Source organism: Schistocerca nitens, chromosome 6, assembly GCF_023898315.1.
Source record: "Schistocerca nitens isolate TAMUIC-IGC-003100 chromosome 6, iqSchNite1.1, whole genome shotgun sequence".
Lineage (NCBI taxonomy): Eukaryota > Metazoa > Arthropoda > Insecta > Orthoptera > Acrididae > Schistocerca > Schistocerca nitens.
Window position 1 is genome coordinate 295,077,090 of NC_064619.1, and position 15,365 is coordinate 295,092,454.

General features: G+C 37.2%; 1 protein-coding gene across 1 annotated transcript in view; it reads left to right on the forward strand.

Annotated features, from left to right (window-relative positions):
- LOC126263677 (peroxisomal acyl-coenzyme A oxidase 3-like) overlaps window positions 1-8,987 on the forward strand; it is a 173,848-nt gene extending 164,861 nt beyond the window's left edge. Inside the window, exon 12 of the mRNA XM_049960792.1 lies at window positions 8,181-8,987. Within this exon, the coding sequence (XP_049816749.1) occupies window positions 8,181-8,434 (254 nt within the window). The 3' untranslated portion in view covers window positions 8,435-8,987. The remainder of the gene's footprint in view (window positions 1-8,180) is intronic.
- The last annotated feature ends 6,378 nt before the right edge of the window (window positions 8,988-15,365 follow it).

Here is a 15,365-nt window from a genome sequence, read left to right on the forward strand (position 1 = left end):
TCAGAAGTTCAAGAACCGGATCCCAGGCCTTGCTGAGCTGGTATCCAGTGTCACGGCTGATGAGATTCTCAGTGATCTTGATCTCAATGGACTCTTTTATGACACTGTACCAATATCTAGGGCATCTGTGTGACAATATGGTGTCATTGTAGTTCATCAAGTGACCAAGCTCTAAACAGTGTTCTGCTATGGCTGATTTGGTAGCCTGTCTGAGTCTGATGTGCCTCTGGTGTTCTTTACACCTGATTTCCATAGTCCTGGTGGTCTGGCCAATGTATGACAGCCGACACTCACATGGTATGCTGTCAGTGCATGGCTTCTGTAATCCCCGGTCATCCTTTACATTCCCCAACATTGTCCCAATCTTACGCTCTTCATGTCATGTTTCATGAGAATTCTGCTGATCTTAGCAGAGATCGGTCCAGCATATGGCAAGTGTGGCACCCTCTTTGCTCCTTCTGGTTCTTCTTCTGGATCCTGTGGTTGACTGGCAGGTCGAAAGCCTTCTGGACGTCTCTAAATGAGAATCCATTCTTGCTGAACACCAACTATAAGTGTTCTGTTTCCATTGTCAAACTGTCAGGGTCTGACAGAGTATGTGCTCTGTGGACTAGAGTTTTGAGCATTGTGTTCTTCTGTTGCGGATGGTGGCAGCTGTTGACTTGCAGTTATAAGACAATGTGTGTCAGTTTGTGGTATACATTGTGCCCAAATGTGCCATCAGCCTTCCTCTTGACTAATACATCCAGGAATGGGAGTTGTCCATCCTTCTCCAGATCCATTGTGAATGTTATATTTGGGTGGCATGAATAGAGATGTTCCAGAAAATCATCTAGCTTCTCCCTACCATGGGGTCATATGACAAAGGTATCATCCACATATGAAGGGCTTATTTCAATAGTGGTACAAGTCCATTTTTGTTCATTCTGAGATACAGAGTCCTATAAAGTTAAATGAGCGCTGAAAAATCTGCAGTAGAGATACAAGAAATATTAAAGTATATATATATATATATATATATATATATATATATATATATATATATATATATATATATATATATATATATATATATATATATATATATATATATAATAGAGGGAAACATTCCATGTGGGAAAAATATATATAAAAAACAAAGATGCTGTGACTTACCAAACAAGAAAGCGCTGGTAGGTAGACACAATAAAAAACACACACACAAATTTCAAGCTTTCGCAACCCAAGGTTTGTCACTGTTGCATTTCGAAATCTTTTCTGTCATCTTACTTTCTCTTTTTGTTTGTGCAAGTAGTTTCACTTTGTATTCACCTTCCCTTTTTACCGTATTGTCACTGTTGCATTTCGAAATCTTTTCTGTCACCTTACTTTCTCTTTTTGTTTGTGCAAGTAGTTTCACTTTATACTCCCCTTCCCTTTTTATCGTAAGCAACCTTGGGTTGCGAAAGCTTGAAATTTGTGTGTGTGTTTGTGTGGTTTTTATTGTGTCTATCTACCAGTGCTTTCTCGTTTGGTAAGTCAATATATCAGATTTTTTAGCGCTCATTTAACTTTATAGGACTCTGTATCTCAGAATGAACAAAAATGGACTTGCACCACTATTGAAATAAGCCCTTCTTATCTAAAAAAGCACTTGGTTTGATATGTGGCAGATGTAAGTGCCTCCTCTTCAGATCTTTCCCTGAATAGTTTGGCAACCACTTATGATACTTCCCATATAGAAAGTATGTTGAGGTTAGTACATGCCTGAAAAAGTTGAGGAGAGCTGATCAAACCTCTCTCCAATAAGATCAAGTGAGTCATTCAGTGGTACTCTTGTGAAGAGAGACACCACATCAAAACTGACCTTTATGTCAGAGTCCACAATGTGTAGTTGCCTCAGCCATTGTATGCAGTCCTCTGAGTTCCGAATGTGGTGCACACATATGCCCACAAGTTGTGCCAGCATCTTCTTTAGGTATTTTGTAGTAGGATAGGTGGTAGCACTGATATTGCTAACAATAAGTCGAAGACGAACCCCATTCTTGTGAACTTCGGGGAATCCATGCAATCTAGATGATACTGGCACTTTGGAACGCAGTTGTTTGATAACTTGTTCAGGCACGCCGACTCCTTCAGCAGAGCCCTGGTCTTTTTGTCCACTTTGTCCATGGGATCACTTGCTATTGGTTTGTACACAGGATCCTCCAGAAGTTGTTGCACTTTTCTGTCATACTCTGTCTTCCTTATGATGACTGTGGAGTTCCCCTTGTCTGCTGGCATCACTGCAATGCTGTCATCCTCCCAGAGTTGCCTGAGTGCCAACCTTTCATTGCTTGAGACGTTGATTTGGAGTCCTGCGTGTGTCTCTATGGACCTCTTCAGCCACACTGAATGGTAGCCTGTTGGTCACTTGCTCAACTGCACTGATGCAATGCAGACCAACTAGGGAGCACCCAGCACCTTACAGGCATAAATACTGGACTCTATCCATCCAAGGACCATTCTTGGGTAGCACCAAAGAAGATAATAGGTTACACCATCAAAATATCATGTGAGAAGGATGCTAACATCTGGCAAAAGTCCCATTTTTTTCAAAATGTCAACAGATTGCCGGGAAAGCCTATAGAGCTACAGCATTTAACCTAATTGAGAAAAGAAATCAAGGAAAAATGAGGAAGTGATGGACAGTGTAACAGGCAAAACAAAACAAAAAAAGGTCTAATCCTTGAAGTGATGATGTGAGTACTAAACAAAAACCAGTGTGCTGTTGTTCACCATGTTTGAGTTTATGTGCACACAGTATAATATTAAACCCTTTAGTGCTGCCAGTTATATAATTCCTGGTGTTTGTAATTAAATAAGCAAAGTATAAATTAGTGGTTTTTACATGAATTTTATTTAGTTAAAAAGAATATTCATACAAAACTATAGAATGACTGTAGAGTGCTTAAAGCTCTTCGTCTTCTCCTCCCTTCCTTTTTACCCCTCATAGGTCTTAATTTACTCAAGTCAGAATCCATATAAAACTCTATATCACATGACTTTATAATATTAAGGGACACAACTAAAACAATAACTTACAAAAACTCCTGCTTACATAGTTTACATAATGGACTACATAATCTTCACCAAAATTTGAGCAACAGCCTCCATCAGCTCATCATCACCAGATGACTCAGGGCGGTGTAGACGGTGCCACAGATAACTCATTGTGCATTCTCCACATTCACACTGTGTATTTCCTTTGAAAAGTCCCTATTTGATAAAACTATCCATGGATTCACCAACGCCTGATCTTAGCACTGTGGTTCACAAGTTGGAGGTAATTACCCCCTGAGGGCTAAAATGAAATCGTCTGTTTCAGTCATGAAACTAAATTATTTTCAAAAGATCATTACTATTATCACAGTTTTGCAAGACTCTAATACTGGTGTTATAAGTTATCAATAATTAATTTTTCTCAATTAGTAGCATTAATGTGACGGAGGTTACAGGTTCCTCATGTTGTCCACCCACTACACATATATGTTGTGCTTTGTCCCATACATCTTTGATGATAAAAGTGAGGCATGTGCATACCAAAAGCTAAATATCTCAACAAAATGTCTTTTCCAACTTGTAGGTAGTACCCACAGTAGTCCTGAAAGTGCTTCATGACTCGCATCAAAACAGATAAATGAATTAATTGGCAACACGACACAGCAGTAACTACATAAGGGCTACTATAATGCTGTACACTGTTTTATTATTATTATTATTATTTCTTTACTTTCTCAGACGTTAAGTCTGGTTGAGAATGGAAAGTGACGCGGACCTTGATCAAGCGTCACTTCCTATTAACTGTACGGTATGTGTTATATTGCATTTAGGAACTTTCGGGTAATTGAACATGTATCAATAATTACGGATTTCTGTAGTTGTATATATGTGTTTGGATGTAGCTGTATTGCATTGATGTACTGGTGGATATTGTGTGGTATGACTCCTGTAGTTGATACTATAATTGGTATGATGTCAACTTTATCCTGATGCCACATGTCTTTGACTTCCTCAGCCAGTTGGATGTATTTTTCAATTTTTTCTCCTGTTTTCTTTTGTATATTTGTTGTATTGGGTATGGATATTTCGATTAGTTGTGTTAATTTCTTCTTTTTATTGGTGAGTATGATGTCAGGTTTGTTATGTGGCGTTGTTTTATCTGTTATAATGGTTCTGTTCCAGTATAATTTGTATTCATCATTCTCCAGTTCATTTTGTGGTGCATACTTGTATGTAGGAACTTGTTGTTTTAAAAGTTTATGTTGTAAGGCAAGCTGTTGATGTATTATTTTTGCGACATTGTCATGTCTTCTGGGGTATTCTGTATTTGCTAGTATTGTACATCCGCTTGTGATGTGATCTACTGTTTCTATTTGTTGTTTACAAAGTCTGCATTTATCTGTTGTGGTATTGGGATCTTTAATAATATGCTTCCTGTAATACCTGGTGTTTATTGTTTGATCCTGTATTGCAATCATGAATCCTTCTGTCTCACTGTATATATTGCCTTTTCTTAGCCATGTGTTGGATGCGTCTTGATCGATGTGTGGCTGTGTTAGATGATACGGGTGCTTGCCATGAAGTGCCTTCCCCCTCCAATTTACTTTCTTCGTATCTGTTGATGTTATGTGGTCTAAAGGGTTGTAGAGGTGGTTATGAAATTGTAGTGGTGTAGCCGATGTATTTATATGAGTGATTGCTATGTGTATTTTGCTAGTTTCTGCTCGTTCTATAAAGAATTTTCTTAAATTGTCTACCTGTCCATAATGTAGGTTTTTTATATCGATAAATCCCCTTCCTCCTTCCTTTCTGCTTAATGTGAATCTTTCTGTTGCTGAATGTATGTGATGTATTCTATATTTATGACATTGTGATCGTGTAAGTGTATTGAGTGCTTCTAGGTCTGTGTTACTCCATTTCACTACTCCAAATGAGTAGGTCAATATTGGTATGGCATAAGTATTTATAGCTTTGGTCTTGTTTCTTGCTGTCAATTCTGTTTTCAGTATTTTTGTTAGTCTTTGTCTATATTTTTCTTTTAGTTCTTCTTTAATATTTGTATTATCTATTCCTATTTTTTGTCTGTATCCTAGATATTTATAGGCATCCGTTTTTTCCATCGCTTCTATGCAGTCGCTGTGGTTATCCAATATGTAATCTTCTTGTTTAGTGTGTTTTCCCTTGACTATGCTATTTTTCTTACATTTGTCTGTTCCAAAAGCCATACTTATATCATTGCTGAATACTTCTGTTATCTTTAGTAATTGGTTGAGTTGTTGATTTGTTGCTGCCAGTAGTTTTAGATCATCCATGTATAGCAAATGTGTGATTTTGTGTGGGTATGTTCCAGTAATATTGTATCCATAATTTGTATTATTTAGCATGTTGGATAGTGGGTTCAGAGCAAGGCAGAACCAGAAAGGACTTAATGAGTCTCCTTGGTATATTCCACGCTTAATCTGTATTGGCTGTGATGTGATATTATCTGAATTTGTTTGGATATTAAGTGTGGTTTTCCAGTTTTTCATTACTATGTTTAGGAACTGTATCAATTTAGGATCTACTTTGTATATTTCCAATATTTGTAGTAACCATGAGTGGGGTACACTATCAAAAGCTTTTTGGTAATCAATGTATGCGTAGTGTAGCGACCTTTGTTTAGTTTTAGCTTGATATGTCACCTCTGCATCTATTATCAGTTGCTCTTTACATCCTCGTGCTCCTTTGCAACAGCCTTTTTGTTCTTCATTTATAATTTTGTTCTGTGTTGTATGTGTCATTAATTTCTGTTTAATGATTGAAGTTAATATTTTGTATATTGTTGGTAGGCATGTTATGGGGCAATATTTAGCTGGGTTCGCTGTGTCTGCTTGATCTTTAGGTTTCAGATAAGTTATTCCATGTGTAAGTGTATCAGGGAATGTGTATGGGTCTGCAATGTAACTGTTAAATAATTTAGTTAGATGTGAATGTGTTGAGGTGAACTTCTTTAACCAGAAATTTGCTATTTTATCATTTCCAGCGGCTTTCCAATTGTGAGTAGAATTAATTGCTTGGGTGACTTCATGTTGCAAAATTATCACTTCAGGCATTTGTGGTATCATCTTGTATGTGTCTGTTTCTGCTTGTATCCACCGTGCATGCCTGTTATGTTGTACCGGGTTAGACCATATGTTGCTCCAGAAGTGTTCCATGTCTGTTATGTTTGGTGGATTGTTTATTTTAATGAGTGTGTTATCTATTGTCTGGTAAAATTTCTTTTGGTTTGTGTTGAATGTTTGGTTTTGTTTCCTTCTATTTTCACTTTTTTTGTATCTTCTGAGTCGTTTGGCTAATGCTTGTAATTTCTGCTTCTTTTCGTCTAATTGCTCTGTCGCTTCTTGTTGTGAGATTTTACCTAACCTTTTTCGTTTTTTTTCCGAGATTTCATTTCTTATAAATTGTGTTAGCTGTCCTATGTCTTTTCTCAGTTTTTCTATTCTGATCTGTAGCCTGTGTTGCCATGCTGGTTTTGTGGGTTTCCTCTGTGTGTTGGTTGGTTCTGATCTCTGTCTAGTGTGTATATTTAGTGTAGTGAGTGCTCCTATATAAACCAGTAGTTGTAACTCTTCCATAGTTGTGTTTTCATTTATTTTGTTGTGTATGATTGTGTTGATAGTTTTTATTGTTGTTTCGACTTGTGGGTTATTTGGTGGTCTATGCAAGAATGGTCTTATGTCTGTATTTGTGTCTTTGTATTCTATATATGTCAGCTGAAATTTTTCTTCTATATCTAACATGTGTGTCACTTCGTGTTCTATTTGTGCTTGTTCTGGTGGCTGCCTTAAGATTTCGTTTTCCTCTGATTGTTTAATTGGTGCGTGTTGTTCTTTGTTTGTTTGCTCTGGGATGTTTGAGTCCATTACTGTATTGTCTTCTTCTTCTGATTGCACATTATTTTGTTCCAGTATTTGTTGTACTTGTTGTTTGATGTTTTCTAATTCTGACTGGGGTATCCTGTTATTTTTGATTATTACACGGATCTGATCAGCTAGTCGTTGTTCTGTTAAAAATTTTAATTCTGGGTATCTGGTAATAAATGTTGTGTATACTTGTGATCTGTATCCAGTTGTGTTGGTTCCTAGGTTTGTTGCTTGGTAATAACAGAACATGAGGTGTCGATTAACTTCATCTGACCATCTCATCCTCTGTCTTTGTTTTCCTTCTAGGGTGGTTGCAGGAAGCATATCCTGCAAAACACCTCTATTTGGATTTAAATCATTTTCCAGTTGGCTAGCAGTGTCGTTACCATTGTGGGCGGGCATAGGGTTCAAGCGTCGTCCCCGACCATGACGGCGCTTGTCCGAGGCTTCTTTAGTTCTGTCCTGAACCAACTAATCACACTAAAGGGGGATTAGCCCTATTAGTGGTTTGTTCTTTTCGTCGCCTTTTACGACTGGCAGAACATTATTATTATTATTATTATTATTATTATTATTATTAATAGAGTGAAGTGCCACAATAGAAAGGAGTACTGCAGGGGAAGCATGTTTTGTAACAAGTGTGTACCCTTAGTGTGGATAACTAGCTTCCTTTTCTGAGAAGGAGATGTGGCTAGCACTTGCAATGCACCACGAATTCCTTCATCATTCATTCTAAGACACACACAAACTAAATATCATGCATCTTTTCATCATTTTAAAAAGAAAATTGTTTCAAGAAAAGTCTTTCATTCTACATTTTAGTTAGGTGCTAAAGGTGCACTAATGTCTGATTGTAATCAGAGGTAATGGTTTAAGAAAGATTGGGAACCACTGTCTTAGCATGTTCAGTGATCTCCAAGTGGACCAATCTAAAGTACTTCCAGACAGTTTACAGAGCATGTTTCATACAAGTTTGAAGTTGGCCACAACTAGTTGCCCACAGTTTTTCCCTTGCGTTATGTGGGTCACATTTAACCTGGGATTTAATTGAACTGTCCCCCAACTACTTCCTTGATGCTCCACTGAAGAAGGAATCTGTGGTTCCAAAAGTGAAGAAAACGTTTTTCTTTATACTGTACTGGTAGTTACACTTACTGAAATGTATACTACAAGTCAACTGATCTGGCTATGAATTTAACAAATGTATGAATTTTTTTTTTTTTTAAAGAAAAATATTACATCTGTCATTCATTTCAGGAGGATATGTGAAAGGCCCTCAGGCAACCGAGATGTTAAGGGAGGGAATTATGTACCTGTGTGCTCATCTGAAGAATGATGCTGTCTCTCTGGCTGATGCCATAGCTCCACCAGATTCCATGCTGAATTCTTTACTTGGAAACTCAAATGGAAAAATTTATCAAAATCTGCAAACACATCTCTTCCAGAAACATCAGACATTTGAAAGGCCATCTTGGTGCAATGAAGTGATGTTTGTACAAAGTAAACTGTAGTGACATTATAAACTGTACTGTATATACACATTTTCACTAGAATGCTAATGCTGCATCGTGCTAAATTCTCATATTCCTGAGTTGGCATTTTATGAAGTGAAATATCTATGTACACATTTTGGAAAAAATTGTACATCTTGTAAAGCATATTTGTAAAGAAATGGAATGCTCTCTTATGTTACAAAATAATTGATTATTTTGATATTTTATTACACAGTTGGGCATGAACAAACCATTCATAGAAAAGTCACACATTCTTGTATATTTTGTAAAGACATATTTTGATGATGGTTCAGTGACAATGAATGTGCATTATTGTCGCTTGTTTTTCATCTTAGTGATGCTGCACACACTTATGTTTTTGAATATAAATAATGCTATTGTATTTTTTGGTAGGGCCTAAAGAACAAAAACATATGTAAGGCTAAAAAAAAGTTGTGTGAGTGCTTTGGGGAAGAACTATGTACACTGACTTCATAAATTGTGACTATAAGCTTCTGACATAGTTTTAATTATATATCAGATGTGCATTCACTATGACACAAGATCTTTGTTCATCATTTTGAAATTATAAAATCATTTTTGTATTAGACATCTATGAAAATTAATTTTTACAGAATATGTTTCCAAATTTTTATTGCATAAAGTAAAACCAAATGAGTGTGTAATATTTCCTACATGGAAATGAAGTCCATGACTGATGATAAAGTCTCCAGCTGTAAAATGTGTATCCCTTCCCCTTTCTCTCTCTCTCTCTCTCTCTCTCTCTCTCTCTCTCTCTCTCTCTGTGTGTGTGTGTGTGTGTGTGTGTGTGTGACAATACATACAGCAAGTCATATTTTACCATGCAACTCAATGAAAGATGAGCAAACACATTACTGATGCAGTTCCATCAAATATATAAGTGGAGAAACCCAGGAATCTCTGAGGGAATAATGAATTTTATTTGTCATAAAAACCTATTATAAATAACAAAAAGTGGCAACTCACTCAGTATAACTACAATTTTAAAAAATGAAAGTCACAACTATAAATTTTATTGAATTTTTTACAGTGTGTTGTTACAGTGGATTGCTGGCACTTAGACTTTTTAATAAGCTGGGCTGAACAGAGTGTATTAATTTATCAGTATTAGTTAATTTTTTAGGCTTACCCCATCACCCCATCTACATCCATATTTTGGAAACTGCAGTACACTGGTTGACAGAAAGTACTTTCCAGTGTACTACATACTTGATCTTTTTCCCATTTGATTCTCGTGTGGAGCTCAGGAAGAAAGACTGTTAAAATGCCCCTAGTGCACATTGTAATTAGTATAATCTTGTCTTTGCAGTCTCTGTGGGAACTATAAACAGGAAAAGGGGAAATTCTGAGATTCTTCAATTAATTCTGGTTTTTGAAATTTTGTTTGTAGGCTTACATGGGATAGTATGTGCCCATCTTCAAGCATCAAGAAGTTCACAATTTCTCACAACATAAAAGCATGGAAAAATGGTTTTACACAGTTACTTCTCGTAGAAGTTTCTATTCATTCTAAAAACTTCCAGAAGATACTGCAGTGTTTTATTTGATCAAAATTGAACTTAAATGTCATTGTGACCGTCACCATTCAATGTAACTGACTTAAAAAAACCTGTGTTCAACACTAATATCAGTAAATTTAGATTCATTTTACTTGTCAGCAACCATCCCATTTCTGTTGGTGCTATATCTAGTAAGCTATATGTGTACCAAGTTTGTATGAAACTACTCTCAGCTTTCTGGAATTTTGTTTATTTTTGTGAGTACTCTCCCTTCTTCCCTCACACTTAGGACTATGTCCCACCCATAGTACACACATAATACAAGAACCCCATATTCTACAGCAAGCCATTACTTTTAATGTACCAACTACCTTCCATGGACCCATCCAGTGAGGTATGACATTTGACCTGTACCTGAGACATTTTTATTTACATCTCTGTTCTCACTGAAATTAGCTTCATCTGTAAACAGTATGCCAAAGGGGAAACAATGGCCTATGTCCAGCTTGCATGTCAAAGTTAGTCTGACAACCTGGATCATTGTCTTTCAGATATTTGCAACATTTCCATTTTGTAAAGGTACTATTAACATGTTGCCAGATCTCTCATTTTTTATATATAGCTGATCACAGTTTCAAGATGTGATCATTACTGCACTCTGCACTCTTACTGAATGATGCCAGAACAGCAGTCAATGTCACTCTGTCCATAGCTTTTCTACATTCAGCTTTCAGTTTGTCTGTGACAGAGCCAGTTTCAGTGAATTTTGTGAGAAGTTTCACCACCACACTTTGGGTACTGGGTAGTTAGTCTGTTTGGGAACACTGATTGAAATCCTGTGCAACAACCTAGGCACTAATCTGTCCTGATTTTAGGATGATCTCAATGCATTTAGCACATAACTAGAAAATGAATAAAGCTGTGCTCAAACAAAAGGCACCATTTCTTTCTTGTGTAATTCTCCATCTACGAGGATGGATTGAAAAGTTCTCAGAACAGAATAGAAAAAAAGTACTTACATCTCTGAAACTTTTTTTTATTTTTCAGTGTAGTCTCCTTGTAGATTAATGCACTTGGTCCAATGATGTTCCAGTGCCTTGATCCCATCTCAAAAATGAGTTTCCTCCAGGACTGTAAAATAGTTGTCAACTCTGGCTATCAATTCCTCATTTGAAGTGGATCTTCACCCACCAAGAAAATTTTTTAGTTTTTGGAAGAGATAGAAGTCTGACGGAGCCATATCAGGTGAATAAGGTGGGTGTGGCAACAATTCACACCTTAGTTTGTGTAATTTTGCCATGGCAATGGCACATATGTGTGTGCGCGCGTCAAGAGTCGAGGCACACATCTTGAAGATAATTTTTTCATTTCTAATTCTTCAATTAAAATGTGAGATACCCTTTCAGATGACATCTGGCAAACATGAGCAATTTCACACATTTTCAACTGGTGATCATCCATGACCATTTTGTGCACTTTTGCAATGATTTCTGGAGTAGTGACACATCTTGGCTGACCACTGCATGGATAATCATGTAAGTTCTCCCAACCAAATTTAAATTCATTTGTCCACTTGGGAACAGTTGAATATCAAGGAGCACAGTCCCCCAGTGTATTCTGAATATCGGCATGAATGTCCTTTGGTTTCATACCTTTCTTTACAAAGTACTTAATCAATGCTTGAATCTTGATTTTTTCCATCTCCATAAATCACTACACGGGAACAACAACAGAGCCACATTACTGCCACAGCTATCTTCCAAGAGCATTGATGTGGCATGTGTTTACAGGCACCAATCCAATGAATATCACGTGAACAACTTGTTGCCCTAGCGCTGACCTCTCTTGGTGATTCCGAGAACTTTTCATACCATCCTCATATGTGTTATATCACATGACCCCCTTTCCATCTGAAAATTATAAGTTAAATCCAAGACTCAGGCTTCCAAAATGGCTACCATGTTTGTAACATAGCCTTACAGGTTTCACCACTCTCCCATCTCACACTACTTGAATTTAAGTATTTGTTTTTTCATCAGTTTTTATTGTAGAAGAGTAGCTCCACACCTATGGAGATGATCTGGTAGTTCTGTGTAAGTTGTTGATAACAGTGTTTGAGCACTGTGTGATGTCCACCTTACCTGGTGATGCATGCAGTTTCATGTGTCTCAGAGTCTCACATCTTCACGTCGGAAATAATATACTGGAAATTGATTATATAAAAGATAGTACCAAATAGTGTAGACTATACAGCACATGAATTTTAAGTTGCTTCTCCCACTTTATTAGCACTATAATGTTGTTGATGCTGAGCTTCAGTTTTACAGACCACAGTTACACAGGCAAAGATGCATGCAGCTTTTCTGTTATCAATATTTTCAGAAGAGAAATAATCCAGGCATGAATTAGCAACAGAATGTTTGTTGAATTTCACACTGGCAAAATTTTCAGTGGCAGAAATGTGAATTCACAGTGCACGTGATATAACTTGCAGTACAATCACGAAAATTAATTATATTGTCTTTTAAGCAGTGTTTGTGAAACATGAGGATTTTAAAGTTATGTGTTTACCATTGTGCATGAGATTTTATGATGCCAACATATTACACAGTTGCAGACTCTGTACTTGCATAACTGTTAAACTATGATCTTGGGGCACAAGTAACATAGATGTTGCTTGTTTGATAGTGCATCTGGTACTGGAGATTTTTGGAGGAGGGATGGCTATTTAAAGACAGAAATAAGAATATGATGTGATTTCTGAAACTGCATAATGTTTTGCAAATTGGCTAGGTTAAATTTTGTTATTTTGTATGGACTATGAGATTATACTGTTGTCTGATTCATCAAAAATGTTGAAGGTTAGTAAACCATAAAAGAATGTGGTACTTTATTATGCTTCCATTGTCTGAAATCCCCTACGTATGAGTAGGGCATCCATAATGAAATTAATCTTTCATGATGATAAATTATTCAGAATCTTAATAAGTGACTTAATTTATTAGTGAGAGGCAGTGCCCAACTCAAAAAAAAAAAAAAATTACAGCAACCAAAGTAATGTCAAAGTTCAGGGTCTTCAGAGCATTGACGGAAAAGTAGGCAGTCAAAATTATGAGTGGCCAAACTCTTAATGTCAGTTTTTCATAAGTTAATTAGTTTCACATAATTTAAAGTCTATTTTCAGAAGGCGCAAGGTATTTAATTTCAAATGAAAGGTAACAGTATTTCATATGCTGTCTATTAGCTCAAAGCTTTTCTCCATTACTTACCACAATCAGAATTTCAATTAGCCATATCTTTTAATTGACAGAGTTTTTAGTGAAAATACCTGCATCATTAATACCAAGGAGACAAAAACAAAAAATTGGACAATAAATAAAATTAAATTTTACATAAACAACAATTTGACATATTCCTGCACATACTACATGTTAAAGTGTGCAGCTGCATGAGATATAAAATGAAAAAGCAAGAGAATTTCAGTTATTCATGGGAGTAGAAAAAGTAATAGATGGAGGAGTTTCCAACTTGCTACACCTCAACTGGTACAGCTCTTTATCTGTGCTTTTCATTAATAATCACACCATTACATTAAGCCACTTTCATTCTGCACTTATTCTTCGTCTGATTCATTGAAGTTAAGCACTGTTGGGTGTGGCCAGTACTTGGACTGGTGATGGTCTGGAAATGCCACATGCCATTGACAATTTTCCCTTTGTCTTTGTGGAAAGGAAACACGAGGAAAAGTGGCATCAAGTTCCTGTTTGCCAGTCTTTGTGCCAATGTCCTGAATTAAATTCCAAAACTCTCTGCAGTATCTCAAAAAGTGAAGGCTTGTGACACTGTTGATAATGATTCATCCATAGGATGAGGATATTAAGCTCAGCGGGACCATTGGTGATCTTCAAGAGGAGTAGGCTACATGCGAGCACTGGGTTTTAGCCTCTCCCTTTCTCTCATCACCACCTACACTTAATAGATACGCTTACAGGCACAGCTCTCATACTTCACGATAGAAAGATGTCTGCGAGCTTGAAGGATGGGGAAAACCTTTCCAAATAGGCAGTTGAACCTGTCATTTGGGGTCCCCAAGCCATTCATGCTGTACAACTTTACTTTACTCTTTCTAATAGACCTGAGCTGGCAATGATTTAACTTATGGTATATGGAAACTATTTTGATAGTTTAATTTTTATTTCCCTGGGTTCTAAGTGTGGAAAGGGTACTATCAAGTTTCCATGGAGTATTCCCTGCATTCGCACATCCTTTATAATTTAACTCTCATTTGGTTTTATTCAATTGTAATTCAAGATTTTTAACAAAGGGAAACATGTCCAAGTTTCTTTAAGTGCATTACAGTACTGCAAGATTTAAAAAGATGTACATATAAGCTTCTTTCTATCTTTATTATTTATATGTGACAATGTATTGGATACCCTCCCAGGGGACACCGCCTTGTAGTGCCGGGCGGGAGGGCTTGTGCGCTTCCATGAAGTCAAGAGCTGTGTTGGTGGTAGCGCAGCTTCTGGCAGGGGCACCCAAGCCGGATTGGTCTCGACCAAGGAGCTAGGCAAAGTGTGCCCCACAACATAGGGCAGGGAGGACTCTAGAGGTGTAGTGAAGCCAGCATCCCTAGGGGAGTAAGCCTAACACAAATCCTGGCCCTCCAGGCTGGAAGTTGGGCTTGAAGCTAACACCCTCTTCCTGTAAAAAAAATTGTAAAGTTACGAAAACCCAAAGAGCAGAAGCTGGACAGATTAATAGACAATGATATGGCACTGATCTTGGACGATGAATGGTTGTTGTTGTAGTGGTCTTCAGTCCTGAGACTGGTTTGATGCAGCTCTCCATGCTACTCTATCCTGTGCAAGCTTCTTCATCTCCCAGTACCTACTGCAACCTACATCCTTCTGAATCTGCTTAGTGTATTCATCTCTTGGTCTCCCTCTACAATTTTTACCCTCCACGCTGCCCTCCAATGCTAAATTTGTGATCCCTTGATGCCTCAAAACATGTCCTACCAACCGATCCCTTCTTCTAGTCAAGTTGTGCCACAAACTTCTCTTCTCCCCAATCCTATTCAATACCTCCTCATTAGTTACGTGATCTACCCACCTTATCTTCAGCATTCTTCTGTAGCACCACATTTCGAAAGCTTCTATTCTCTTCTTGTCCAAACTGGTTATCGTCCATATTTCACTTCCATACATGGCTACACTCCATACAAATACTTTCAGAAACGACTTCCTGACACTTAAATCTATACTCGATGTTAACAAATTTCTCTTCTTCAGAAACGATTTCCTTGCCATTGCCAGTCTACATTTTATATCCTCTCTACTTCGACCATCATCAGTTATTTTGCTCCCTAAATAGCAAAACTCCTTTACTACTTTAAGTGTCTCATT